The sequence below is a fragment of the Pteronotus mesoamericanus genome, unplaced genomic scaffold (assembly GCF_021234165.1).
Source record: "Pteronotus mesoamericanus isolate MK-2021 breed Mesoamerican mustached bat unplaced genomic scaffold, CSHL_Meso_final contig_347, whole genome shotgun sequence".
NCBI classification, from domain to species: Eukaryota; Metazoa; Chordata; class Mammalia; order Chiroptera; family Mormoopidae; genus Pteronotus; species Pteronotus mesoamericanus.
Genome location: NW_026555137.1, coordinates 349,823 through 373,293, shown reverse-complemented (window position 1 = coordinate 373,293; position 23,471 = coordinate 349,823). Strand labels below are relative to the sequence as shown.

Below are 23,471 nucleotides of genomic sequence, written 5' to 3'. Positions count from 1 at the left end.
GAGGGTCTCCTACCGCGCGGCGGCCGTGCTCACTCGCCCCGGGCCTGCGGGGGGGCCTGCAGCGCGGGCCCCCGGGTTGGCGGCAGTTCCTCGGGAGTCAGCCCCGCAGACGCGCAGGCGCAGCGGGAGGCATGGGGGCCTGCGGTGAGCGTGGGCCGCCCAGAAGGGCCGCCGGGAGCCGGCCAGGGCGTGGCGCTCACATGAGGCGCCCGTCCCGCCTGCCCCAGCAGCAGCGCACAGCACCCAGTCCCGCAGGGCCCGCCCTCGGGCACACCTGGCCTGGCACCTCTGCAGGCCTTCAGCTGTGCCTGGGGGGCCCCATGGGGCCTTCGGGGGGCAGGTCCTTGCGCCGGTGAACGGGGCCTCAGGGGCGGGGCGCCTCGACCCCCATGGCTTTGAGAGAGGACGGCGGCGTCTTCAGCAGGAAGCGGGCAGGACGTAAAGGCCCTGGGGGGCTCTCCTCTCAGGCTGCTGATCCAGGCCGGCTACGACCTGGACGTGCAGGACCACGACGGCTGGACGCCCCTCCACGCCGCAGCGCACTGGGGCGTGAAGGAGGCGTGTTCCATCCTGGCCGAGGCCCTCTGCAACATGGACGCCAGGAACAAGCTGGTGAGCGCGCCGGGACCTCTGCCCCGGGGGCTCGCTGCCCGGGCCCCCTGGACACACCGCACTGCCGCCGCGCGGCTGTCCCTGGGCCCTGTCCGCCACACCAAGGGTTTGCTGTGGGACACAGTGCCCCCGCCCCAGCCTCGGATCCCCTGGCGCTGAAGCCCCTGAACCACCGAGCGGGGCCGTGGCGTTTGCCCCGGCCAGGTGTGCGCTGGGGAGGCCTGATGCACAGGCTGCGCTGAGGCACGGAAGGTTTCTTTCTCCTTCAGTTCTGTTGTTTTCTAACCCCCACCCGCGACTGCTTATTAGTTTTAGGAGGGAAGGGAGGGAGAGAGAGAGGGACAGAAACATCGAGCAGCTCTCTCCTATGCACTCTGACCTGGGACCAAGCCCAAAACCTAGGCGTGTGCCCTGACCCGGAAACAAACCCGTGACCTTTCAGTTTACGGGATGACGCTCCAACCAGCTGTGCCATACTGGCCAGGGCTTTGCTTTATTTGTAAAGACGTTAATTGAGCTCCCTCCATATCCAGTCATTTAAACGTAGAAATGACAAAGATCCTTGAGTTGGTTTGGAATCATGTTACTGTGCTTACTTCCCTAAGTCTGCAGAATCTCTAGGGATTTTCTAGGAGTCCAGAGACATGGCCCTTTGATTAGAGGTGTTGGTGTCTGCCTCCCGCCGCTGCCGAGTGGGCTGCTGGCCCGTGCGGGTGCTCCCCAGCGGAGCCGGCCCTTCCCTCTCCTTCCAGGGGTCGGCTTCGTGACGTGATGTTATGCATGTGTGTTCCTTTGGAGGCTTCTGAGGCCTCCGGTGCATTTATCGTAGCGATGAGGCCGTTTCAGGGCAGGCCCAGGGGAGATGTCACGTGATCTTGGCCACGAGGCAATAAGCAAGCGAACGGCGTGGTCGTTTCCTCAGCGCTGTCTTACAAAACACTGAGTTCCCCGTGCGGATCCGCGGTCTTTCGGTGACGTAGCGTAGAGCCGGCGGCGCTAGGGGAGCTGCTGTGGCTGGAGTCGGGGGCAGGGCGAGTGCCGGCCTGTGCCCTGACAGAGCCACATGGCCACGGCGGCCCCTCTCTCCCCCAGGGCCAGACCCCGTTCGACGTGGCCGACGAGGGCCTTGTGGGACACCTGGAGATGCTGCAGAAGAAGCAGAGCGCGGTGAGTCCATGGGGCTGTCCTGCCGTCTCAGCCCCCAGGGCCGCTCGGCCTTGGGCTGCAGCTGCGTCCTCCTCGGGCGGAGCGGTGACCCCCTTCGGGGACGGTCAGCGGCCGGAGGAGGGCAGGGGAGTCCCAGGAGCCGTGGTTGTGACAGCTCGTTGTGCGCCAGCTTTCGAGCAGCTGAATGTTAAAAACAACCAAGAAGCAGTGCCCTTGGCTCTAGAAGGTGGAGGTGGCTGTCCAGACCAGCGTCCTCCCCGCCTGGTGTCGGCCGGGGGCTCCTCGGGAGGCCGGGGCCCTTGGCAGGTCTCCTGTCTGCTGATTGCTGCCGACCGTCTTGTTCTCCAGCTTCGAAGTGAAAAGGAGACGCGGAATAAGCTCATTGAGTCGGACCTGAGCAGCAGGTTGCAGAGTGGACTCTTTGAGAAGTAAGACGCCGGGGCGCGTGCATGTGACCCACTTAGCACGAGGCTTTATGTGATAAAAAAACTTGTTTTAGCCAAATGATCTTTAGATGTGTTGGAACCTTTGAGGGCAGGGAGGGGCGTTGATACGGGGCGGGGGACTCGGAGTGTGGGTGGGTGGGTGGGTTTGGAGTTTAGGGATGAATCGACATTTTGCCGCTCTTTCATTCCCTGGCTTTAGGGGTCCTGAGTCCCAGCTGCCCCCCCCAGCAGACCACTGCCCCCAGGCCAGCAGGACCCCAGCGGGTCAAAGCACTCAGTAAACGTTGAGTGATTTGTGTTTACCTGCTCCGTCAGCACCAAGAGTCACGGCCCCCTTCGGCCGGTAGTGAACAGGCTGGAGCTACTGGAGTCACACTCTGCACTCGGACAGCAACGCTTAGTCTGTGGAAGCAGAGACGTGAGGGGTCGCAGATGTGGGGCAGGGTTTGAATACATTTCTGCTGTCACTGCGGCCCAGGGGTACAGATGTGTTCTCCCTGCACTGGAGAAGCATCGGTCAGTTCCCAGTTACACTCACACTGTGCCCTTTAATTTAGCAAGGAGAAGATGCTTTACGAGGAGGAGACGCCCAAGTCCTGTGACCTGGAGGAGGAGAACAAGGAATCCAGCAGCTCCAGCTCAGAGGAGGAGGGCGAAGACGAAGCGTCCGAGTCCGAGGCCGAGAAGGAGGCAGGTAATGCGGGCCTCCCGCACGGGCCCTGTGTTTCCTGGCGCTTGGTGCCCCGTCCGCCGGGCAGCCAGAGGCCACCGTGGGCCAGAGCACACACTGGGTTCCGTCTCCAGAGAACTCGGTGCTAGAGCTCTGAACTGGGTTAGAGCAGTTGTCCTGTAGCCGCAGGACAACGGGCACACAGAGGTCCTGTGTGAGGGGCGCCCATTCCGGCCTCGGGTCCACAGGTCTCGCCAGGGCGCCCTTGGGCGGCGCCTGCGGTGGCCCCCAGCTGGCGGACCGGCAGAGGGGCGCGGGGCGTGCATTCGCGGTGGCGTCTGTCCTCTGGGCCTGGTCTTGGGGGGGCCTGAGAGGGAGGCGTCAGCCCCTCTGTTATTTGGGCCCAGCTCCTCCGAGGCCCGACTTTGCTGCCCGGCCTCTCTGCATGGAGAGCGCATACCGCCCTCCCCCGCTTCCCCACAGGTGGGCCCACGGCCTCGCCTGCGGAGGCGAGGGGCCCGCGGCTCCAGCAGGGGCGTGGGTGGCCAACCCCCCCCCCCCCCGGCCCACCCCCCGTTCACTTGAGCTCCTGCTCGGCAGGCACAGCTCGCTGTGAAGATGCTAGTGCAGCGCCTCTCTGCTCACGGGCGTCTGCCTGGTTCAGTGTTTACCTGCGTGTTGAGTGGGTGTGAGGCTCAGGCTTTGGGGACTGTCTGGAGTGAGCGTCCAGGCTACTCTGTAGCTGCCACAGGAGCAGAGCGGCGGCAGAGGGGCCGCCTACGCTACTGTAATAGCCGCGATGGGCGCTGCAGCCTGACGTCCCTTGTGCCCCGCCCCTGCCGCCTCTGGTTATGCCGCGGCCCTGTGCCGAGCCCTGGGACCTCCGTCCCCACTTCGCCCGCCTGCAGCGCAGACCTTCGGCCTCCTCCGGCGGGCCCTCCCGGCCCGGCGCTGTCCACCGTAAGGACTGGCTGCGGCCACCGGAGGGAATCCCCGCGTGCCGCAGGACAAGGGGCACTGAAGAGCTGCTACCCAATGCGTAACGTGGAGGACGCTGTCGGTGACGGGTGGGAGCGGGCGCCGGAGCCCACCGAGAGGGCGCAGCTCTGAGCTGCTGCTGGCCGCGCTCGCCAGAGGCTCCACCCGCTGGCGGTCCAGCGCACAGCCCCACTGTCTGGGGAGGGGCAGACCGCCATGTCCGCGGAGGGTGTGCGCGCGCGGAGCAGGCGTCTCACCTCTGCTCCTGGGCCCCCGTGTCTCGATAACAACAGATCGAAGGCCAGAGGCCGTGGCCAACCACCCCAGCTCGGAAGGGAAGGGCAGCGCCACGGACCCCGTCCCAGCACCAGCGCAGGACACCTCTGCCCCCTCAGCCCTGAAGGTGAGCGTGTGGGATTCATTTGGACGTTGTGTTTCCTTGGCTGCAGCAACAGGCCTTAGGAAGGCCTTAAGGATACATTTCTGCCTGTTTTAGTCTGCGCAGGCCGTCCTAACAAAACATCACTGACAGGTGCCTTTAAGCAGTGGAAGTGATTTCTCAGTTCAGGAGGCAGGAAGTCCAAGTTCAGAGGGCCCGCAGGTTCAGTTCCTGGCAAGGGCTCCATTTCTGGCTCAAAGACGACCCTCGTCTCCAAACATAGTCACATTGGGGCTTAGGGCTGCAACACACAGATTTGGGAGTGGGAGGGGCCTAAACAGTGCATCCGTGATAACACGGTTTGGATGACACGGTGTCAGGGCAGCCGTGCCGAGAGTCTGAGGCTGGCGGGCAAAGGCGCCTTGGGCGCGTGGCCTCGCTGGGCTGCCGTGTGCAGAGGCGGGCGGGCTACACGGAGGCATCGCGCCCCTTCCCTTCCCTCTCCTTCCCTTCCCTTTGCTCCCCTCCCCTCCCCTCCCCTCCCCTCCCCTCCCCTTCCCTTCCCTTTCCTTTCCTTCTGTCGCCTGCTCCCCGTAGCTCTCCAGCCTTCTTAACAAGCTGGAGGAGCCCAGGGACGAGTCTCCTTCCTCGTGGCGCCTGGGGCTCAGGAAGACTGGCAGCCACAACACGCTGAGCATGGCGGCCGACACCAGGGAGGCCGCGAGGGCCCGGGGCGCCGCCCTCTCCCGCTCGGCGTCCAGCCCGCGCATCTCCGCTCTCCTGGACGGCAGAGACCAGGTACGGGGCCCTGGCGGCATCCTCCTGGGAAGCTCCCCAGCGCCGGAGCGCAGGCGTTGCCTGGGCCGAGGGGCCTCCGAGGGGCGAGCACGCGGGCAGTTTGGTCAGGGAGGCATCTGCGTGCTCCCGTTTGCTTGGCCCAAGGAGCCCCTTTGCCTTTTCTCTGAGCCCTTGTTCATTCCCTGCCCCCTTTACCAAGCGCAAGAAGGGGGTCAGAAGCGCGACCGCTTGGTTGCAGCCCCAGAGGCTCCTGAACCTACGCCAGGCGTTTATCCTTCCGGCGTCGGGAAGCCGAGCCCCCAGCTGGGCTCGCCACGTGGCCGAGACGCAGGCAGGGCCGCCCTGAGCAAGAGCTGCAGCCCCCCCGCCTCGTTTCTGGGTGGGGGAGGGGGCGGGGGCCGGCTCCACGAGCCCCGCTGGCTCGCTGCCCAGATCGGAGGTCTCCCGCGGGCCCACCCGGTGCCGCTCAGGCTGGGGAGTGGCAGGCGGCCCTGTCTGTCTCGGCGGCTGCACCTGTGGGCCCTCCCGGCTTTTCCCAGGGGAGTCGTCGTCCTGCGTGTTAGCGTCTCGTGGAGGAAACTCAGGAGTGAGCCCCGGAGGGCCAAGCCTTCGCTCCGCGCCCTCCCGCTGCGATCGGGGTTGGGCTGGAGAGGAGGTCAGGCGGCTGCGCCGAGGCTGCTGCTCGCCCCGAGTGTGTGGGTACGGCCCGGGCCTCAGCTCTCTGCGTTTTGCAGGCAAAAGAAGGCAGAAGCGGCCTCAGCTCCCTGGGGCCCCGGAAGCTCAGCAGCACCAGTGACGCTGAGGAGAAGGAGAACAGGTAACCGGCGAGGCCCCTCCCGGTGGGCGTGTCCTGGGAGGCTGCTGGGCTTCTGATTGGTCAGTAGATAAAATTTCAGTCCCCCCCCTTTCAGGGGAGGCACCCCTGCCCCTCACAGCGGAGCCCAGCTGTGCCCCGGCTTTTGGAGCAGCCCTGCTGGGCACCTGGGGCTCTGCCGGCACGGGGGTCGGGGGGGGGGGCTCTCGGGCCCCACCCAGACCTGCTGGACTGTGGTAGCCCTCCAGAAACACCCGCGGTGACCAGGCACCCCTGTGAGTCTGAAGAGGACCTCCCTGGAGGCGCCATCTAGTAGCGAAGGCCTCAGAAACGCCCCCCCCCCCCCCCCCAGCCCTTTCCTGGGCTCCTCTGGTTTGCGAGGCGAACGAGGCCACAGAAGGTCCTTCTGGTTCCTCCCCCCTGCGACCTCTTTCTGCTGTGCCCACCGTCCCTCTTCTGCCCCCTGCTGGGGTCGGGTTTGCAGAGCTTTGACCGAGGAGCAGGAGGGACTTCTTGTTACGAAGGGTCTGAGATCTTGCACGGGGACGTGGTGCCTGTTGCGATGAGTCGGCTCTGAGGTGGATGCAGGGAGGCGGGCGCAGGCCTCTGCCCAGCCTCCACCCGCAGGGCGAACAGGGGCGCCCAGCCGTGGGCGCGGAGCCCGCCCGCCCCGCCCAGCCCCACGGGCCGGCCTCCCCGGCGCCCCCCGCACTCTGCGTGTGTCGTGGGCACCAGCTTCTGGTCGGGGTCAGTGTGCAGCTTGGCTTTCCTTCCTGCTTCAGAGAATCGGCTGCCAACCTGGTGAGGAGCGGCTCCTACACCCGGCAGCTGCGGAGGGAGGAGGCGAAGGGCGCCGAGCTGCCGCAGACGACCGCACCTTCCACCTACGTGTCGACCTACCTAAAGAGGTACGGGCTCCGCGGGCGGGAGCGATCGCCCCTCCGGCCCCCGGCGCCGGCCCTGACAGCACGCCCTGCGCAGCCAGCGAGCACCACAAACGGGAGTCAGGACACGAAGTGCTTTCAGACTTGGGGGGCGTAGCAGTTGACGAATCTGTTGTTGAAATGAGTCAGTTCTCTTAACTGAGTTAAAGTCAGCTGGTTGCACAATCGCACCGCGGACAGGCCTGCACTCACGCCCGCAGTCCCGTTGAGCGGCCCCACGGACGTGCCCCCGGGGACTCTGAGCAGCCCCGCAGCTCGTGGCTGAGATGGCCCCGCTGTCGTCTCAGGCTGTGTGGAGGGAGGGAGGGGCCCTGCAGGGTGGCCAGGGGTGGGAAGGGGGCGGTTTGGGTCTCACTGAAGAAGTTCCATGGTGAAGCCTGTTAATTTAGGGACTTCAGTTTGCTTGTTTTTTTTTATGACTTTAACGGCCCTCAGATCCATCAAGATGTGAAACTCGCAAGTGTGGTGCAGAGAAGGTACATGGGTCTCCCTTCCTTTCCTCACCTGTACCCTCTTCCGCAGTTTCTCTCTCTGCCGCGTGCCAGCCAGCAAGCACGGCGCCTCTGCCAGAGCCGCTCAGCTCTGCGACGTTCTTAGTTAGCTCTTTACTGCGACCTCTGCTGCAGGGGGGGCGGGGGGCGGGTCGGGGCCTGACCCTCTCCGCTCACTCTGAATTCGCGCCTCTCCCCACCCCCCCTCCGGCTGCCTCTTGGCACTGTGGCCCTCGGCGGGAGGGGTTCCGGGGGAGGGGCGGCCCCTAGAAGCAGAAGCAGCGTTGACCTTAGGCTGTGCCTGGGATCAAACTCGTTCCACTTGTCAGGAAGAGCCTTGTCTGCTAGTCGATGTCGGAACATGGGAGCTGTGAGACCAACAGCTGCCGCTGCTGGGCAGCGGCCTCCGTCCGGTGGAGACCCCGTGGGAGGGGCTGGCCCGCGCCCAGGCTCTGGGCTCCCGGGCTCCCGGCAGCTTTCGCACAGGCTCCGCGCGTTCGGCTTCCTGAGACCGACCCCTGCGGCCTCTGAGGCTGCGGCTTCTGTCTAGCTAGGTTTGGCCTTGCTGCCCACAGCAGGGCCTGAGCCTTTTCTGAGAAAGCGGTGCTGTAGGTACAGAAAGGGAGGCAGCGGCCGCGAAGAGCCTCGCAGGCCGGTCCTCTGTGGGGTGCTGGGCTCTGGCCGTGGGAGCCGCGCGGGCTCCGGTCCCTGCGGTTTGGTCCGAGCCCCTGGGCGTAGCGGCCCTGGTGCGTGGAGCAGGAGCAAGGGCCGCCTCGGGGCCATGAGGCGGGCTCTTGACGTGGGCGCTTTTTAAGGAAAAAAGAGAGAACATGCGTCCTCTGTGGGCTTACTGCAGCTCTTTGCAACCCTGAAGCCTTTTTTGGTTTTACAAAATCTTAGGACCTTTCCAGCAGCACAGGCTCTCGTGCCGTCACTGGGCGAAGAGCGTGTGGGAGCAGGCGCCGGCCGCCCCGCCGAGCGCACCAGGCACACCCTTTGGGTTCCGGTCAGCTCTGCTCTTTGGACAGAAAGTCCTGGTTTACGGCCCAAGAAGCGTCTTTTCCAAAGGAGGTTTTTCTGGTCACCCCTCCAGGTGTCTCACTGCTGTCGTAGTCAGGAATAGTTGCTGAGAGACCTGAACCCACAGAACGGTCTGCACTGAGACCATCCGTACTCAGCTGACACAGGGAAGCTGTGCTGCATCCCCCACATGGGTGGCTTTCTGGGCTCAGAAAGTCTAAGTCCCCCCGAAGGCCCTCTGTCTGCAGAGCTTCCTGACTCTCGCCCGCTCCTCCGTCTTGACTCTCGGCTGCCGCCTCTGCAGCTCTGACGCGGCCTCGCGGAGCTGCTCTGTAGCGGCGGACACGTGGCGGGGGGAGGGGGGTGCATGACCTTTTGCCTCAGTGGGTTGGGAATTGGTTTTTCTAACAAATTTCCTGTTGTTTCCCTTTCTTGGCCGCACCCACCATGTGCTCCCTCTGGTTGCCTGTGACCTGTCTTCCTGCTGCCTCCCTCCTCAGGGGACGGGCAGGCACCTGCTTGCTGCCAGCGGCCAGCTCCAGCGGGCCCCTCCTCTTCCGGTGCCCGCCTCCTGTCCTGCATTCCTTGCGGTGCCGCGCAGGGGGCAGGAGGTGCCGGGCCGTGGAGGGCGGGCAGCCTGTCCGGAGGAACGCGATGTGTGTGTCTTTCAGTGCTTCCTTTGGTAGCAGTAGTGGCCCCACGCGTCCCTCCATTTCAGCCAATCGCAGTTCGTCGGCTGCCTCGCCCGCTGCCATGGCTCCTCCACCTGCCGGGCAGCAGGTGGCAGCCTGCCTCTGCTTGCCCTGCGCCGCACGGCAGGTAAGGCCTCTCAGAGCCGCCGCGGCTGACGCCTCGACGCTCCTGGCGTGGGCTGGAGCAGCTGCGGCGCTGTGGGCGCACAAGCCCTGCGCGCGCCCGCCGCTCCGTGACGTCGCCCGCCGGCCGCTGCCGCGGCCGCTGCCTGTGGGACTGTCCTCGCTGTGTGCTCTGTGCTTGGGGGCCGGCCCCGTGGACCGGCACCCGCCCCTCCGTCCCCCTGCCGGTCGTGGCCGCTGTGGTGAACCACACAGCAGAGCTGCCCTTGCGCTTTGGAAGGTGGCACGTGAGCCAGACCAGAAGGAAAGCCGACTCTTGTCCTGAGAGTCCCCCCCGCCTCTCGAAGGGCCCCGGCCGAGGAGCATTTTGCTGGAACCGCGCAGGAAGGACGAGATGTGTCAGATGTGTTGGTCGGATCCCTGGGCCTGCGCCGTGCCTGCCTGGACTCTGGGTCGTTGGGGGCCGGGGGCAGGGGCGGACAGTGTCGCTGCGAACGCACAGAGGGCTTGGCTGTGCCTTTAACGGGCTCAGGGCCCTGCGTGTGGCCAGACACCTCTTTCCTTTCGGGTGTGGGCCACGGGGCTCCTTCCTGGGGTTTTGTTTGGACACGAGGGAAACGGGAACACTGGTGACAGTGCTGCCATCGCAGGGACACGCTGGTGGCAGCTCTCGATGGGTGGCTCTCACCAGCTTCCCCCACGGCAGCGAGTGGGGCCGTCGGTGTGGCCGGCGGGGGGAGGCTTTCGACGGACGACCTGCAGCAGCCTGTGTAACAACGCAGCGCGGGCGCGTGCACGTCCTTCCCGCTGAGGAGACGCCGGGCCTCCAAGCGGCCGCTCGGTCCGCCGCCTCCGCCAAGCGTGCTGTGCGCAGGCGTTGGGTCGGGCGCCGCACGGGCCACGTGGGCACCCGCTGCGCTCCCAGAATAGGAAATCCAGGCGACAGTGGCTGGCGTGCGGCGGCGGTGTTTTCCCTAGAGAAGCCCAGAAACAAGGGGGCTGGCGCGCGGCCCTGGAGTCACTGAGAGATCGAGGTCCCTCCTCTTCACTTTGTGACCCTTAGGTCACGGCTTCCGTGGCCGTTGGTGGCCTCGTGATCCAAAGTAGCTGCCAGCTCTCCAGCCATCATGGCTGGTTTCTAGACAGGAAGGAGAAAGAAATGGGGGCACGTGCAACCAAGGAGGGCCCTGAGGGTTTTCCCCCGGACACTCGGCGTTTGCTTGCGTGTCACTGGTGACCTCTGTCCGCCGCGGGGACTGGAGAACGTGGGTTTCCTGCCAGGCACCCTGCTGCCCTCAATGACACATGGGTTCTGTTAGTGAGGAAGGAAAGGGACTGAGCGCGGGTCGGGCAGCCAGCCGCCTGCGGCACCCACGCCAGCACAGGCTCCTCAGCGTGTGGGGTGCTGCTCGCGTTTCACGGGGGCGGTGGGGGCCGGGGTCACGCGGTCGTGGGCGCCAAGGCAGGACGGGGCCGAGGTCGTCCGTTTTGGAGCCCCTGGCCAGCGCCCCCTTTTGCCCCCCCTGGGTTTTTACTGTGGGCCGTGCAGTGAGTGTTTTGCACCTGTCGTTTTATGGCATCGTCACAAGACTCCTGCATTTTAGGGCGCCGTTACTGCCGTTTTACTTATTTTTATACATACTTTTTATCTGCACCTGAGGACGTTTTCTCCATCGCTTTTAGTGAGAGAGAGAAGGAAGGAGGGAGAGAAACAGGGACCAGTGGCCTTCTCGTATGCGCCCCGATGGGAACCAGACCTACAGCCTTTCAGTCCACGGGACGATACCCCCGCCAGGGCCCTTTGTCCCCACAGCACGGATGACGGTCAGAGGCAAAGTCGGCCGACAGTCAGCACCCAGTCGCCCAAAGCCTCCGACCCTCGCTCCGGAGCGCCGCCTCACACTCCTGGTCGACGCGCCACGTCCCGCCGCGTAGCCCGGGGAGAGCCCGGCCGCCGGCAGATCGCACCGCGCCAGCCCGAGCAGGGCCTCGGGGACCGTGCGGGGCGGCGTGATTTCCTGCGGCTCTGTGTCCGGCTGCTTTTATTGGCGCCTCCTGCAGACGTCCTGAAGTCTGAGGAATTATTGCCTCCTTTTTTTAATTAGAAAGTGAACGCGAGTTTGGCCTTGTGGTCTTTTGATCCCACTTCACAGCTGCTCCGTCCCTGTGTTTGTGTCGGGCGCCGCATTCAGACTTTCGGGAGCTGACGGTTGGTTTCGAGCTCGTTACCTGATGATGTAGTTCTTTGAAAGCGAGCCTACAGTTACTTAGAAGCATTTTTGGTCCTTGTGAGGAGGAGGGAAAAACCTGCCTTTTAAGCATCGTGACGGCCACGCTTGTCCCACTTGGTGGAGGTCCGTGGTGGATGTGGCATCCCAGCAACAAGCTGCGGCCTCGGCTGTGAGCACTTCTGGGGGGCGGGCCGGCGGCCAGCCCCGCCCTTTGCTGAGGAACCAGGGTTTGTCTTCTGTGCGAGTGGCTACGAATTGTCACAGGCCCTGCGGCTGGGGAGCCCCTGCCGAGGCTGTGCGTGCAGCCCTGTTAGTTTTGTTCCAAGTCTGCAGGACAGCCAGGTGCTAAGAGGGAGGAGGCCGCTGCTGGGGGCGCGGGGGCCCCCGTCCCAGGCTCGCGGCTTGGCAGGCGCCTCCGCACAGTCCAAGGGGCCGGTCACCACCCGGCCCAGCACGGCCACAGCCTCCCTGCCAAGGCTCTGGGGGGCGCGGGGACGTGCGGGCGACTCGGCTCGTTCTCGCCGTGGGGCGCCTGGCCCCACGGGCGCGTGTGCAGCCAGGTGGCGCGCGGGAGCCTGAAAGCTGTCCAGCAGGTGCCTCTCGCTGGCCTGGTGCCTTAGCTAATCTTTGGGGTTTTTTTTTTTAATTTTACGCTCAAGCAGAAAAGTTTCCGTGAAACGTCGCTCCTCGGGCAGAGGACGGCGGGCGGGACATGTGACCGCGCTGCGGCGTCGAGACTCAGGAGCTCAGAAGTTAGAAAGCCTGCGCGAGGAGACGCCCTCGCGGGCCTGCGTCGGCCCCGTCTGTGCTTGGCGGGGCCGGGCCTGACCGCCCTCCCCCCGCTGTGTCCTTTCTGATCGCAGGGTCCCTCACAAGGCCCCGGGCGACGCCCCCGCGGAGAGGACGGACGCCGTCTCGCCGAGCACCCCTCTGTGCGTGATCACCAACCGCCCCCTGCCCAGCGCTGCCAACGGGGTCCCAGCTGCCACTCTGCTGGCCGCGCCCGGCACGGACTCCTCTGTGGGAGCCAGGGACAGACGGAGGTGTGTGACTGCTGCTTTCGCTGGTGGGGAGCCGCGAGGTGGGGGTGGGGGCAGCGGGAGGCCTTTCCCCGCCTCAGAGGCGTTTGTGATGGGAGCGCGGGTCTGTCTCTCACAGTGCGGGCTGTGGGTTTTGCCTCGGGGAGGCTCCGGCGGAGGTCTCCGGGACCTCTTGTTATTGACGGGGGGCGCCTGCTCTGTCGTGGAGACAGGCTGTCTTCTGTCTGGGCGTCCGACGCGGGCATCGTCGCGCATGCCCCCACTGCGGGGTGGGGGCCCGGACGCAGAGAAGGGCCGTCCGCGGTGACAGCCGCGAGGAGCGGCCGCAGTGAAACACGGAAGGACCAGAGAGGCCAGCAGGGTCTGAAGTTCTCGGCAACGCGAGAAGGGTCCCAGGAGAGGGGGTGACGGCTGTGGTGGCCTGGGGGCAGGACAGTGGCGGCGCGCACGTCGTGGTGGCGAGACCCGTGACGCCTCTGACTTGGAGGGACGTGGGCACGGGAGAGGTCACCGGGGGAAGCGGAGGGGGGCTCCTCGGTGTGGGGCTCCGAGGCCTTGGGAGCGGCGGCGGCGGCGAAGGGGCCGGACTCGCCCGGGCGGAGCCGGTGGGCGCCCCCTCGGCCGTGCCCCCTCCTGGGGGAGGAAGCGCACTCTTGCCTCCGCAGAGCGCGCGGCTGGGTGTCATTCAACTGAGGATGCGCAGAGGAAGGGCTTACTCTGTGTGTGTTTACGCGTAGCAAGTCAGAGAACCGTACCTACAGGGCACGAGCTGATGCTTTTAGATGTTTATTATAAAGACGTCTCTAAAACTCCCTTGTGAGAAGAAATGGGAGGGAGGTGTTGAGTTGAAAACAATGTTTTCTCCTTCTTTTCCTTTTTTCCTTTTTTTCATTTCTTTACATAAAAATTGAAGAAATTCCACTTCCGGGCTAGCGGCCTGTAGGGCCAGCAGCTGTGACCTTCCATGTGGCGTCCAGCTGGGAAGCCTCACTAAGCCCGTCTCAGGCGTTCGGAGCTTACGGAGGCACCCGCGCCGGCGTCACTTTGATTTCATCTGGAAACTAAGAGCAGGCTTTCATCAGCTGAAAAAATCCCCTTGAAAAAGTTCTCCTGAGGGAACAGGTGACGCGAGCTGAGCCGCCCCCTCCGATCAGGATCCCTGAAAGCGCGCGGCTCGGGCTGTGCCCCGCGGCGTTACGGGTGCTTCGTTGCCTGCACCGCTCTTTAGAGAAACCTCACAAGACGGTTATTGTCTCTTGGGCATTTTGTAACCTGTGTCCCAGGAGGTGGCCGGTGCTGTGCACGTTTTCCTCAGGCCACAGGTGCCGGCTGAGCACCTGCCGCGCCCTCCCCCCGCGCCCCCCACCTGACCGCTTCTCAGAGGAGCAGCCCCTGGAGGGCGGGCGTGTCGTGATGCCAACGTGGTTTCTGGGGCAGAGGCACTGCAGGGCGACTGGGAGGCTTTAGATTTTACGAGATGATAACCAGTATTGATTAGGTCACAAGTAGGAGACGGCACAAGGCTAGCAAACGGGGGACGTGCGACGGGGTCGCCGGGCTGCGCGGGCCCCACCCGCTGCGGCCGAGCTCGGGCACGCCCAGGGACACCGTGGTGGTGGGGAGAACCGGCCCCTCCTGGGAACCAGGGCACAGAGTCCCGAGATCATGATGCTGAAATTGGCACCAAGGAGGGGACAGGACAAGCACCCGGGCAGAGAGTGCTAGAAAAGACACGGCGGGGGGAGGGGGCGGACGGAAGTTACCGCCGGGAGCGTAGAGGGCTGGGGCGGGGGCGGAGGGCAGAAGGCAGAGGAGCCGGGCCGCCTGTCAGCCGAGGTCCTCGGAACGGTCGGGGGAGTTGCCTGTGGCAGCGCACGGAGACGTGACCCTTGGCGTGTCACCTGCCATCTGAGTGCACGGGCCAGCGTGCTCAGTGTGCTCAGCTGCGCGGCCACCCCCATGGGCCGTCCTGGCCCGTGTCTGTTCTCGGGAGAAACCCCAGGCCTGGGCTGTCACCGCGCCCCCTACCGGCCCGGGCCATGCAGGGCAGAGGGGCGGCGGCCACATGTCTCTCCAACGTGGCTCCAGAGGCTGGTGCTGTGGAGGGAACACAGGAAACTCAAGGGGCGAGACCCGTGTCCCCGAGCCCGTGTGACGCCGGCCTCGATGAAGGAAACGGCGTCCGTGGCCGCGGGAACCCGTGCGAGTCGGTGAAGTGAAGGTGGATGGGATGCGGGGAGCCGCCGGGGGGGTTCCTTGCGGGGCGGAACGTGGGGGTGCAGGAGGGCGGGCTCCACAGCGTTGTCCATGTTCCTGTGTCCACGGAGCAGCCTGGTGCCTTTTTCGCAGACACGAGGACCGGGGTTCCGGGGGAGACACTGAGGCTCGGAGCCTGGGGGTAGGCAGGAAGCTGACCGTGGACTTGGTGGACTTGGTGCTCTGCCCGGGAACTTGAGCTCTGTTCTCCCAGCCCCGGGGCAAGTCGCTGGGACCGAGTTCATCAGATAAAGCATCAGATAAAGCCTATCATTTACAATTAAAGCCATTTAGATTCTTTCTCCAGACAAACATAGGCTGAAAGAAAAAAATCACAGGCTTTGAAAACAGCTAAATGAGCCCCAGCTAAAAGAGCCTGCTGGGTGCAAATTGTCTTCGGGGAGAAGCCGCTCTCCATGGGGCCTCCGTGAAGGGGCTGGGGGCAGCGTCCCCGTCGCTGGAGGCTGTTGGTGACCATCGGGGTCCGTGGGGCCCCAGCACGAGGACCTGCCGCCCAGCGGCCCGCTCTGCCAGTGCAACGGGAGCACGGGACTGGGGGCCCCGCGCGGCCGCCTTCCCCCGCCGGGACGCGCACACACCCAGCGGCCAGCACCCGGCCTGCACCCCACGCCCCGATCTTCACTCGGGTGTCGCCTGCGGCCGTGCGGTGGCAGGGGCGGAGCAGGTGCGAGAGGACGCTCAGGACCCCCAGCTGCAGGCTGGGGCTGTGGGCGGGACCGTTCTGCGGGTTGCGGGCGGTTTGCTTTCCTGCACCTTCCTGAGTTCCAGAATGATCACGTGTTACCATTGTCCTGGGGGCCGGGGGCAGGGGCAGAAGAGGTCAGGAAGCGGCAGCTCCTTGGACGACTCCCGTGAGGGCCTCTGGGAGGCTGCCCCCAGCCCTGCAGGGAGGACAGAGGGGAGAGCGGGGGCTGCAGCGCTGTGGGTGAGCCGCGGTTTCGCCCCGTCGGCCGGGGCGGGGCTTCCGAGACAGCCCCCTCTCTGTGGAGGGCACCGCCTTGGGTTTTCCACGTTCCCCTTCTTTACCCTGAAAAGCTCGAGTGTGTGCATTGCGTCCTCGTGGCACGGGCGGGGACAGGAGCCAGGCCCGTGCGGGGTGGGGACGGGATGCGAGGCCTGTGAGCGCTGCGTGTTTGGCCGCCGGCCGCCCTGCCCGTGGCCGGAGGCATGTGGGCGCGGGGCGGGGGGCGCTCACACACCCGCTTCCTGGAGAGGGAGAACGCAGGCTTGTGTGGGGCAGCCCAGACTGTGGTGGTCCGGGCTCCAGGCCCCCAGATCAGCACGGTGCCGCCGTGTGGCACCCGGGACGGGCAGGCTCGGCTGACGGAGGGGCCGGGGGGGGGGGGGGCGGGGAGACCAGGCCTCCAGAGCGCGGAGTTGACCTTGGCAGCCAGTGTCCGCAGCCCCCGCGGCTAACGTCAGCGCCTGAGGGGGCCTGGCCCTCCCTCTGCGGGCGGCCCCCGCTGGCCCACCCGGCCCTGGAGCCACGTGGTCCTTCTCACGGGCGCCCTTCCTTCCTCTGCGGAGGCGGCCACCACAGCGTCTCAGCACAAGTTGCTGCCAGTGGCTCTTCTTCCCCGACCGCCCGCGTGCGCCTCCGCTTTGCTGGGCCGGGATTCGGTCCGTCCTGGCTGAGTCCCGGGGGTCCCCATGAGCCGGGGGCTATTCCTGCCCGGGTGACGCTGTCCACAAGTTACCTTGGCCTCGTCCTTGGAAGGTTGGAAATTTAAACCGAGCAATTAAACCCTGAGTCATGGGTTTTAAAAGTCACTTGACTCATCTGTCTGTGAGCTAAAGACAGGAGTTGCCGGTTCACGGAGGACTCCAGAGGAGAGGCAGCCCCTGCCTCTGCCGGTGTTTGTTGTGCAGCGAGCACCCCCCCGCCCCACCCCGCCCCAAAAGGCTGCAGCCCCGCTGGGCTTGCCCACCAGGCTCCTGCCGGCCACAGAGACCGAGCAGGAGCACCGTGCTGCGTCCCAGCCTGCCAGGCTCTGGCTGCGCGTGGGGCGAGGATGGACGGTCCGTGGGGTCCCTGCTGGTCAGTGAGGTCGCACCGCCCGCCCTGGTGCTGGGTCTCGGGGACGTTCCCCACACGCCAAGTCCGCGAGGCAGCGAGCCGCCAGCCCTTTCTGCACCTGCGCGAGTGTGGTCGCGCTGCCGCTGCCGCTGCCGCTGCCGGAACAAAGCGTGGCCACCCCACTCCCCTGAGCCTGAGAGGTCCCGCCCGCTGCCGCAGCGTTAGTGGTGAAGGGAGGCAAGAGGCCCGTGGGCGGGGCTGCGGCGGGAGCCGGCGACGGCGCCGCTGCCGGCCGGGTCTGAAGAGGGGGGCGGACGCGCTGCCCCTGGGGCTCCCCCAGGGCGTGGCACGCCTTCACCTTGGTTGCGCGGGCAATCGTGGGACTGCGCACACCCCAGGGGGCCGCTGAACGGCACGCTCACGTGCCCGCGAGTTCGGTCGCGCGAGGGGCGGCAGGGAGGCCAGGGCGAGGCCCGAGCAGCCAGGCGTCGGTCTCAAGTGAGCGCCTGACCTCGGGCTCCCCGCGCTGAGCCCGGCTGCCTTGGCACCAGCTCACTCCGTCTCCTCTGTCATGTGATCCTCACACACCAGCTCCCACTCAGGAGTGTGGGCCTGGAGATGTCCCCTCCCCATACAACACAGGCCGTGGAGCCTGAGGCTCCGTCCTGCTCCCAGCACCTCAGAGCGAACCAGCAGTCCCCTGGCACCTGCCCCACTTGCTACCCAGGGCCTTTATCGGCTGCTGTTCACGGTCACTCCCCTCCTGGTGAGGCCCTTTCTTCAGAGCTGGGAGTGTCAGTGACGCGGAAACCCTGTGACCTCGTTCGGCCCTGCTCCCTCTTCTCCCAGCTGCGTTTCCGACGCTGGGACGAGACGGCTGCGTGCCACCGTCCCACGAAGCGAGCTCTCGCGCTGCTGGGGAAGGGCAGGCAGGTGGCCGCCCGGTTGCTGGACACCGGGCTTCTGGGCAGGCTGCCGCCTCGTGTGTCTGGCCTAGCATGACCGCCAGCTGGAGTGGCTCGCTGTGGCCATGAGTGGCCTCCCCTGCCCTCCCCAGTGGTTTGGGCACCTGAGGCCCAGGAGGCTGGTCTCCGTGCCCCGGGGAGGAGCTGGCACGGCTCCTGGGGCCGCGCACGAGCGGCCGTGGCAGGGCTCAAGCCTCCAGGCCGAGGGGCCGTCCCTGTGGGGCCCCGTCCCTGCGGGGCCCCGTCCCTGCGGCCGTTCGGGCAGTGGGCGGGCTGCACGCGTGCGGTCATGGAGAGTGCGGGGTGGCAGCGAGGCCGCAGGCCAGCACGGCAGCCGGGAGCCTCTCGGCGCCTCTTCCTGCTCCCGGTGAGTCGGAGCCTGTGCCCGGGCCCAGGCCCCCACCCAGGCGGTCACGGTGACAGGACGAGGACAGGTGGAGCGGCCCCTCCAAGGGGGAGACCGGGCTGCGGGGCTGCGCACGGCGCGGCTGTCGTCGCTCCTACTCCGCGCCGTGCGCGCGCCCGGTCGGGCGGCAGAGCAGTGTGGGCGCGGGGGCGGCCCCCGAGCAGCCCCCGAGCAGCCCCTGACGGTGACGGGGCTCGGTGGGGAGGGGCCCGGCCCGCCCAGCGGACGGGACCTCGCCGGGAACGAGGCGGCCGCTGCCGCAGCTGCTCCTCAGGCGGCGTCTCGGTGGAAGCGCCGCGCCCGTGTGTGCGGGGGACACGCTCCCTGATGGCCAGGACGCACGGGCGGTGGGTTTCCAGACAAAACTCGAGCCTCCGGGGGCAGCGGCGCGGTCCTTCGTGTCTGCAGCGGGCACCCCTCCCGAGGGCCGTCTCCTGCTCAGCTGAACGTGGCTCCGGCCCCCGCGCCAGCCGGCCGGGACACCCTTGCCCGGTTCCTCTGCAGGTTGGGTCCCGGACGGCGTGGCCAGTTAACCTGTGTGACACGGGGGGCTCCCGGGGGTTCCTTGTACCGCAGAACGTAGCGCGGGGCAGGCGTGGGTTTCTTGTGTGCGGCGCCCACGTGTCCAGCAGGTGGCAGCACAGGGACGCCCTTGGGGCTTCCCTCACTGGCCGTTCCGCCCTCGGGAGGGGTCCACCGCCCTCGGGAGGGGTCCACCGGGGAGCAGCCGCGCCACGCAGAAAGGAGGCGGCCTCGGGCAGGCCCTTACCTCCTCTGCCTCAGTCACCGCTTCTGTGCCCGGCCTGGCGCCCCGGGGGTGGGGTGACGTGTCTGTTCTGTCCGTCCCATCCCCACCGGCGGTGGGTTCCTCGGCCGGGGAGGCCGGGTTCGCCGCCCGCCCCACGGGACAAGAGAGGCGGCTGGACGGTGATCACGGCGCCGGCCCCGAGCCCACGGGCCTCCAGCCCTCGCTCTGCTGGGCCTGGGACGGCACCGCCTCCCCGCCCCGCAGCTCCGCGGCCTAGAGGCGCTGACGTCGGGTGGGCCGGGCGCCAGGGGTCTGCGAGCACCCCCTGCACAGGGAGAGCCACAGCGGGAGCCGGGGAGGGGCTCACGGGGGAGACACGCGCGGGTGCCGTGGGCCATGTTCAGTGCTGTCCGGCACACGCCCGCCGTCCCCCGAGACCGGCTGTCATGGCCACTGGCACCTGGGGGTCAGACAGGTGTTTTCTTGGACGAAGTGAGCTGTCACTTCAGGTGTTTGTTGCCAATGATAAAGTTTGAAATTTCAAGCAGAAATGAGGATTTTGGGAAACTTGTCCCCACAAGTGGGGGCTCGGCTGCCTGCGGCCCGACGTGCGAGGACCGTCCTGAGAGCACAGTGACGCCAAAGCGCAGCTTTCTGTTCGCCTCTCTCGTGACCCTCGGGGTCTCGTCCCGCGCAGCATCGCGCCGTTGAAGGTGCGCAGGGCAACGGGCGGATGGCCACGCTGCGCCCGGGCGCAGGCTGCCCGGTTAGCGCCCTCCCGCACGCGGCCACCGCTCCGCCCGGTGTCGGGGGCTCGGACGGTCTGCTTGCCCTCCTGGCAACTGTCGAGCACTTGGCGTGGCGTTGTCAGCCCAGCCTCCGCCCTAGGCCCTGCGCCCGGGGCTGGTTCCTTCCACAGCTGGACATCTTGACTCCTGCACCCACACTGCCCCGCCCGCCGCTCGCCTCTGGCAGCCACCGCCTGCTCTCTGTGCCTGGGAGTCCGGGGCGTTTTTAGATTCCGTCTGTGAGTGAGGTTCTCTGTCTCGGTCGTTTTGCCTCACGGACGCCCCCAGCTCCTTGCACGTTGTTGCAAAGGGCAGGGTTTCCTCCTCTTGCGGCTGAGCTGCGCTCCAGGGTATAACCGTGCCACGTTGTCTTTATTCTCTCACCTGCCGGTGGGCACCCGGGTTGCTGCCGGTCTGGGCTGTTGTAAGCAGTGCTCTGTGAACGTGGGGACCCGGAGGCTTGTTAGGGTACAGTCCTCTCTGTCTGCGTTGGGAGGGCTTCCGCGCTGTTTTACCCAGCGGCCGCCCCGGTCCGCGTCCCCACCCGCAGTGCTCGCGGGCCCCCTTCCCCCGCGTCCACGCCAGCGCGCGTCGTCTGCCGGCTCACCGATGCCGCCCCTGCACGGGGGCGGGGGGGCCGCTCGTGCTGGTCCTGGTGTGTTTCCCCGATGCTGAGTGACGCGCGGCGCCTTCCCATACACCTGTGGGCCGTCCGTACGTCCTCTGGGAACACGTGTGCTGGGGTCCTCTGCCCGTTTTCTGACCCAGTCACCAAAACAGGAAATACAGGCCTGAACATATTAAAGAAACAGCCTCTTATTTCAAACCTTCCCAGAAAGAGCACCCTAAACTCAAGTGGCTTTGCTGGTGAACTTTCAGTTGTTAAGGAATTAAAACCACGGTCTTAACTAATACCTACAGAAAACAGACAAGCAGAAAACTTCCTTAAACGTGCATAACCTGAGCTTCTGGACCTGGCCTGCTGCTGTAAGAAGTTGCTGCAGGCCAGTTTCCTGCGTGAACGGGGCTGGAGAACCCTTAACCTAAAAAAACACTGAACCTGCGTAAAAACATGGCCAGGCCGCGCGCACCCCAGGAATCCCGGTTCGCCTCCTGCGCCATCTGCAGTGGGCGCCGCCGGGGGTGGGGGCGGCAGGCAGAGGCCTCACGCCGCCCACTCTGCAGGTCCTACCTGACGCCCGTCCGCGACGAGGAGGCCGAGTCTCTGCGGAAAGCGCGCTCCAGGCAGGCTCGGCAGACCCGCAGGTCAACGCAGGTGAGTGTGGCTGCCTCCTGCATCTTCTCACCCCTCTGTGCCCTTTGATGGCCCCGGTTCCCACTCACGGTGACCCCGCGTGCAGGCCGGTCCCGGGGCACTGGCAGCGGCGGGGCCTGGGGGCTGGGGGGCGGGCAGGGGCTACTGACGGACGGACGGGTGTGGGGCTCCTCCTGGGGCCTGACCCCACCCTGGCGTTAGGTCGCCGCAAGGAGCAGCCTGGAACCGAAACCGCTGCGTCGTGCTCTTGTCGGGGCTGAGCCACGTGGGTCGTGCCCAGGCATAAACGAGGGCGCTGGCGGCGGGGGGGAGCAGTCTGCGAGGCGGCCTCAGAGGGCTCCACGCGGAGCCAGAGGCTCAGGTCTGGGGGGCGGGCTGGGCTGGTGCCCCCTGACCACAGTCTCCCCGCAGGGCGTGACGCTCACAGACCTACAGGAGGCAGAGAGGACCTTCAGCCGGTCGCGGGCCGAGCGGCAGGCTCAGGACCAGCCTGGCCAGAAGCCCGCGAGTGCCGAGGGGCCGGGGGCCCGCACCGAGGGGCCGGAGCCTGCCACCGCCGTCCCCGCAGCGGACGCCGGGGAGGGCCGCCAGCCCGCCGGCCGGGCCCTGCGGGAGGAGGTGAGGGGAGCGGGGAGCGCGTGGGCGGGTGGGGGCCTGCCCGGGCTCTCGGGGGCGGGGCTGCCGCTCAGCGCGTGGCTCGCAGGGACACCGTGCGCCCTTCTGCCCTGTGACCTGAGTGCCTGGAGGGTCCGGGGAGCCGGGAGCTGGCCACCCTGTCCCCTGGAGTGGACCAGCGTTCAGGCGCACTGAGGGTTGCAGGTGCACGGCCTGGTACCTTGATGTGTGGACATACTGTGGCGTGATTGCCCCAGCAAGTTTAGTCAGTTCAGCTCAACCGAACGAAATTTGTTCTGTAACTGAGTGAGTGTTTCTCCTAAGAAGAGAAGTTACAGTGTAATAAGATGTTATGGAAACAGAAGCGTTTACTATAACTTGATACCAGACATTCCGTAACTGTTGCACATCTATTAGTTGGTTTAATTCTTGGAGCAGCCCGTGGAGGTTCCTGCTTTAACTGTGAGGAAGTTGGGTTGGAAGGAGGCGAGGCGGCTCGCCCAGCATTTCAGGCGCCTCAGCGCGCTCAGCGCGGGTCTGCCCACGGGCGGGCCTTGGAGCCCGGAGCGGCCTCAGCCGTGCGTGCGCACGGTGTCGCCCAGGGGCGCGCGGCGGCGCACGTCCTGGGCGGGGTGGTGGTCTCCAGGGACCCGCCCAGCCGCTGAGAGGCAGGGTCCCCGCGCTGCCCACGAGGAGCTGCGGCCCAGGGCAGTGAGGTGGCTTGTTCACGGCCACGCAGCCAGCAGCGGGTGCAGCGGGCATTTGAGCCACGCTCGCTCTGCCCCCGAAGCATGCTGTGTTTCGATGCTTCTGTCTTGGTAATTTGTAAACAAGAAGGTACACAGTCGCCGGGAGCAGGAGGGATCCCTCCCTCTCGGCATCTCCGCACACCCAGGTAGCGCTCCTCGCCGGGCCTGGTCCCAATGTCCAGGGGAGCCCGCAGGCCCCGGCGGGGCAGGTTGGGGCTCAGACGGCAACCACGCTGGCGACGTTCCCACGGAGCTCTTGGGCAGTGCTTCGTCCTAAAAAGCCACCATCCTTCCTTTCTTTATTCCAAAATCAAGGGGTTTCTGTCGAAGCCAAGTGCCGCCTGGCGCCCTCTGGCCGATGCAGGAGCAGCTCCCAGGTGTCACCAGATGGGTGCCCAGAGGCTGTTTCGGGCTGGCCCACCACCTCCAGCTCGGCCCAGTGGCTGTGCCGCGAGCATCTGCTGCCAGCAACCCTCTCGGTGCAGAAAAAGCCCGTTTTCAGCAAACGTGCCCTGTACCTCCTTCAGTTGGACGTGACCTCTAACCTCTCCTGCTCTGGGTTGTCTCCAGCCCACGTATCGCCGCCTGAGGGGCTCAGCGCAGCCAGACCAGCCCGCCTCGGCTGCGCCCCTGTCTGCCTCAGGGCCCCCGCTCTACACCAGCTCCTGCCTGCTGCGGGCGGGCAGGCTGCCGGCCCCCGCCTCGGAGCCTCCGGAGACGGCGGCGACAGACAGGGACGGTGGGTAGAGCCTCCAGAGACGCAGCCCCCCGCCCCCGCCCCGGGCGCGTGCCCCCACCTGGTGGTGTTCACGCCCCGCCTTCTCTCTGACCAGAGGGCGAAGAAGCAGGTGCGGAGGACCCATCCCCCGGCGGGCTGTCCGTCCGGGAGCGGCGGCGGCTCAGGGAGCGGCGGAGGGGCACGGGCATCAGCCTCTGGACCAAGGACGTGAGTGGACACGCCCGCGTGCCGCCCCCCTGCTGAGCCCAGTCCCACACGCGGCACGAGGGGCAAAGGGGCAGGAAACAGCCGTGGGGGGCAGAGGAGGAGGCGCTGGCGTGGCCGCGTCTGGACGTCCTTGGATGCTCGAGGCCGGGAGTGGGCCTGGGCACACGGCAGGGGCCCGGTGACCGATGGGGGACGAGGGAAAAGGCGCCGTTACAGCCTCCTGTTGCGGCCGCCGTCCTCGCGGCCCCCGAGGGGAGCTGCGCGGCCTGGGGCCTGCGT

At 66.5% G+C, this 23,471-nt stretch overlaps 1 protein-coding gene across 6 annotated transcripts in view; it reads left to right on the top strand.

Moving 5' to 3' along the window:
* PPP1R12B (protein phosphatase 1 regulatory subunit 12B) overlaps positions 1 to 23,471 on the top strand; it is a 71,673-nt gene that overhangs the window by 20,238 nt on the left and 27,964 nt on the right. For 3 of the 6 annotated variants that reach the window (XM_054576516.1, XM_054576515.1, XM_054576514.1), the window contains exons 5-17: positions 468 to 612; positions 1,705 to 1,779; positions 2,128 to 2,207; positions 2,783 to 2,919; positions 4,167 to 4,276; positions 4,850 to 5,050; positions 5,785 to 5,867; positions 6,647 to 6,772; positions 12,229 to 12,408; positions 20,792 to 20,882; positions 21,294 to 21,500; positions 22,817 to 22,985; positions 23,080 to 23,192. In XM_054576516.1, the coding sequence (XP_054432491.1) occupies positions 468 to 612; positions 1,705 to 1,779; positions 2,128 to 2,207; positions 2,783 to 2,919; positions 4,167 to 4,276; positions 4,850 to 5,050; positions 5,785 to 5,867; positions 6,647 to 6,772; positions 12,229 to 12,408; positions 20,792 to 20,882; positions 21,294 to 21,500; positions 22,817 to 22,985; positions 23,080 to 23,192 (1,717 nt within the window). Of the gene's footprint in view, positions 1 to 467; positions 613 to 1,704; positions 1,780 to 2,127; positions 2,208 to 2,782; positions 2,920 to 4,166; positions 4,277 to 4,849; positions 5,051 to 5,784; positions 5,868 to 6,646; positions 6,773 to 7,243; positions 7,285 to 8,392; positions 8,523 to 12,228; positions 12,409 to 20,791; positions 20,883 to 21,293; positions 21,501 to 22,816; positions 22,986 to 23,079; positions 23,193 to 23,471 lie in introns of those variants that run through there. The other 3 variants (XM_054576517.1, XM_054576518.1, XM_054576520.1) reach the window with 3 other exon arrangements.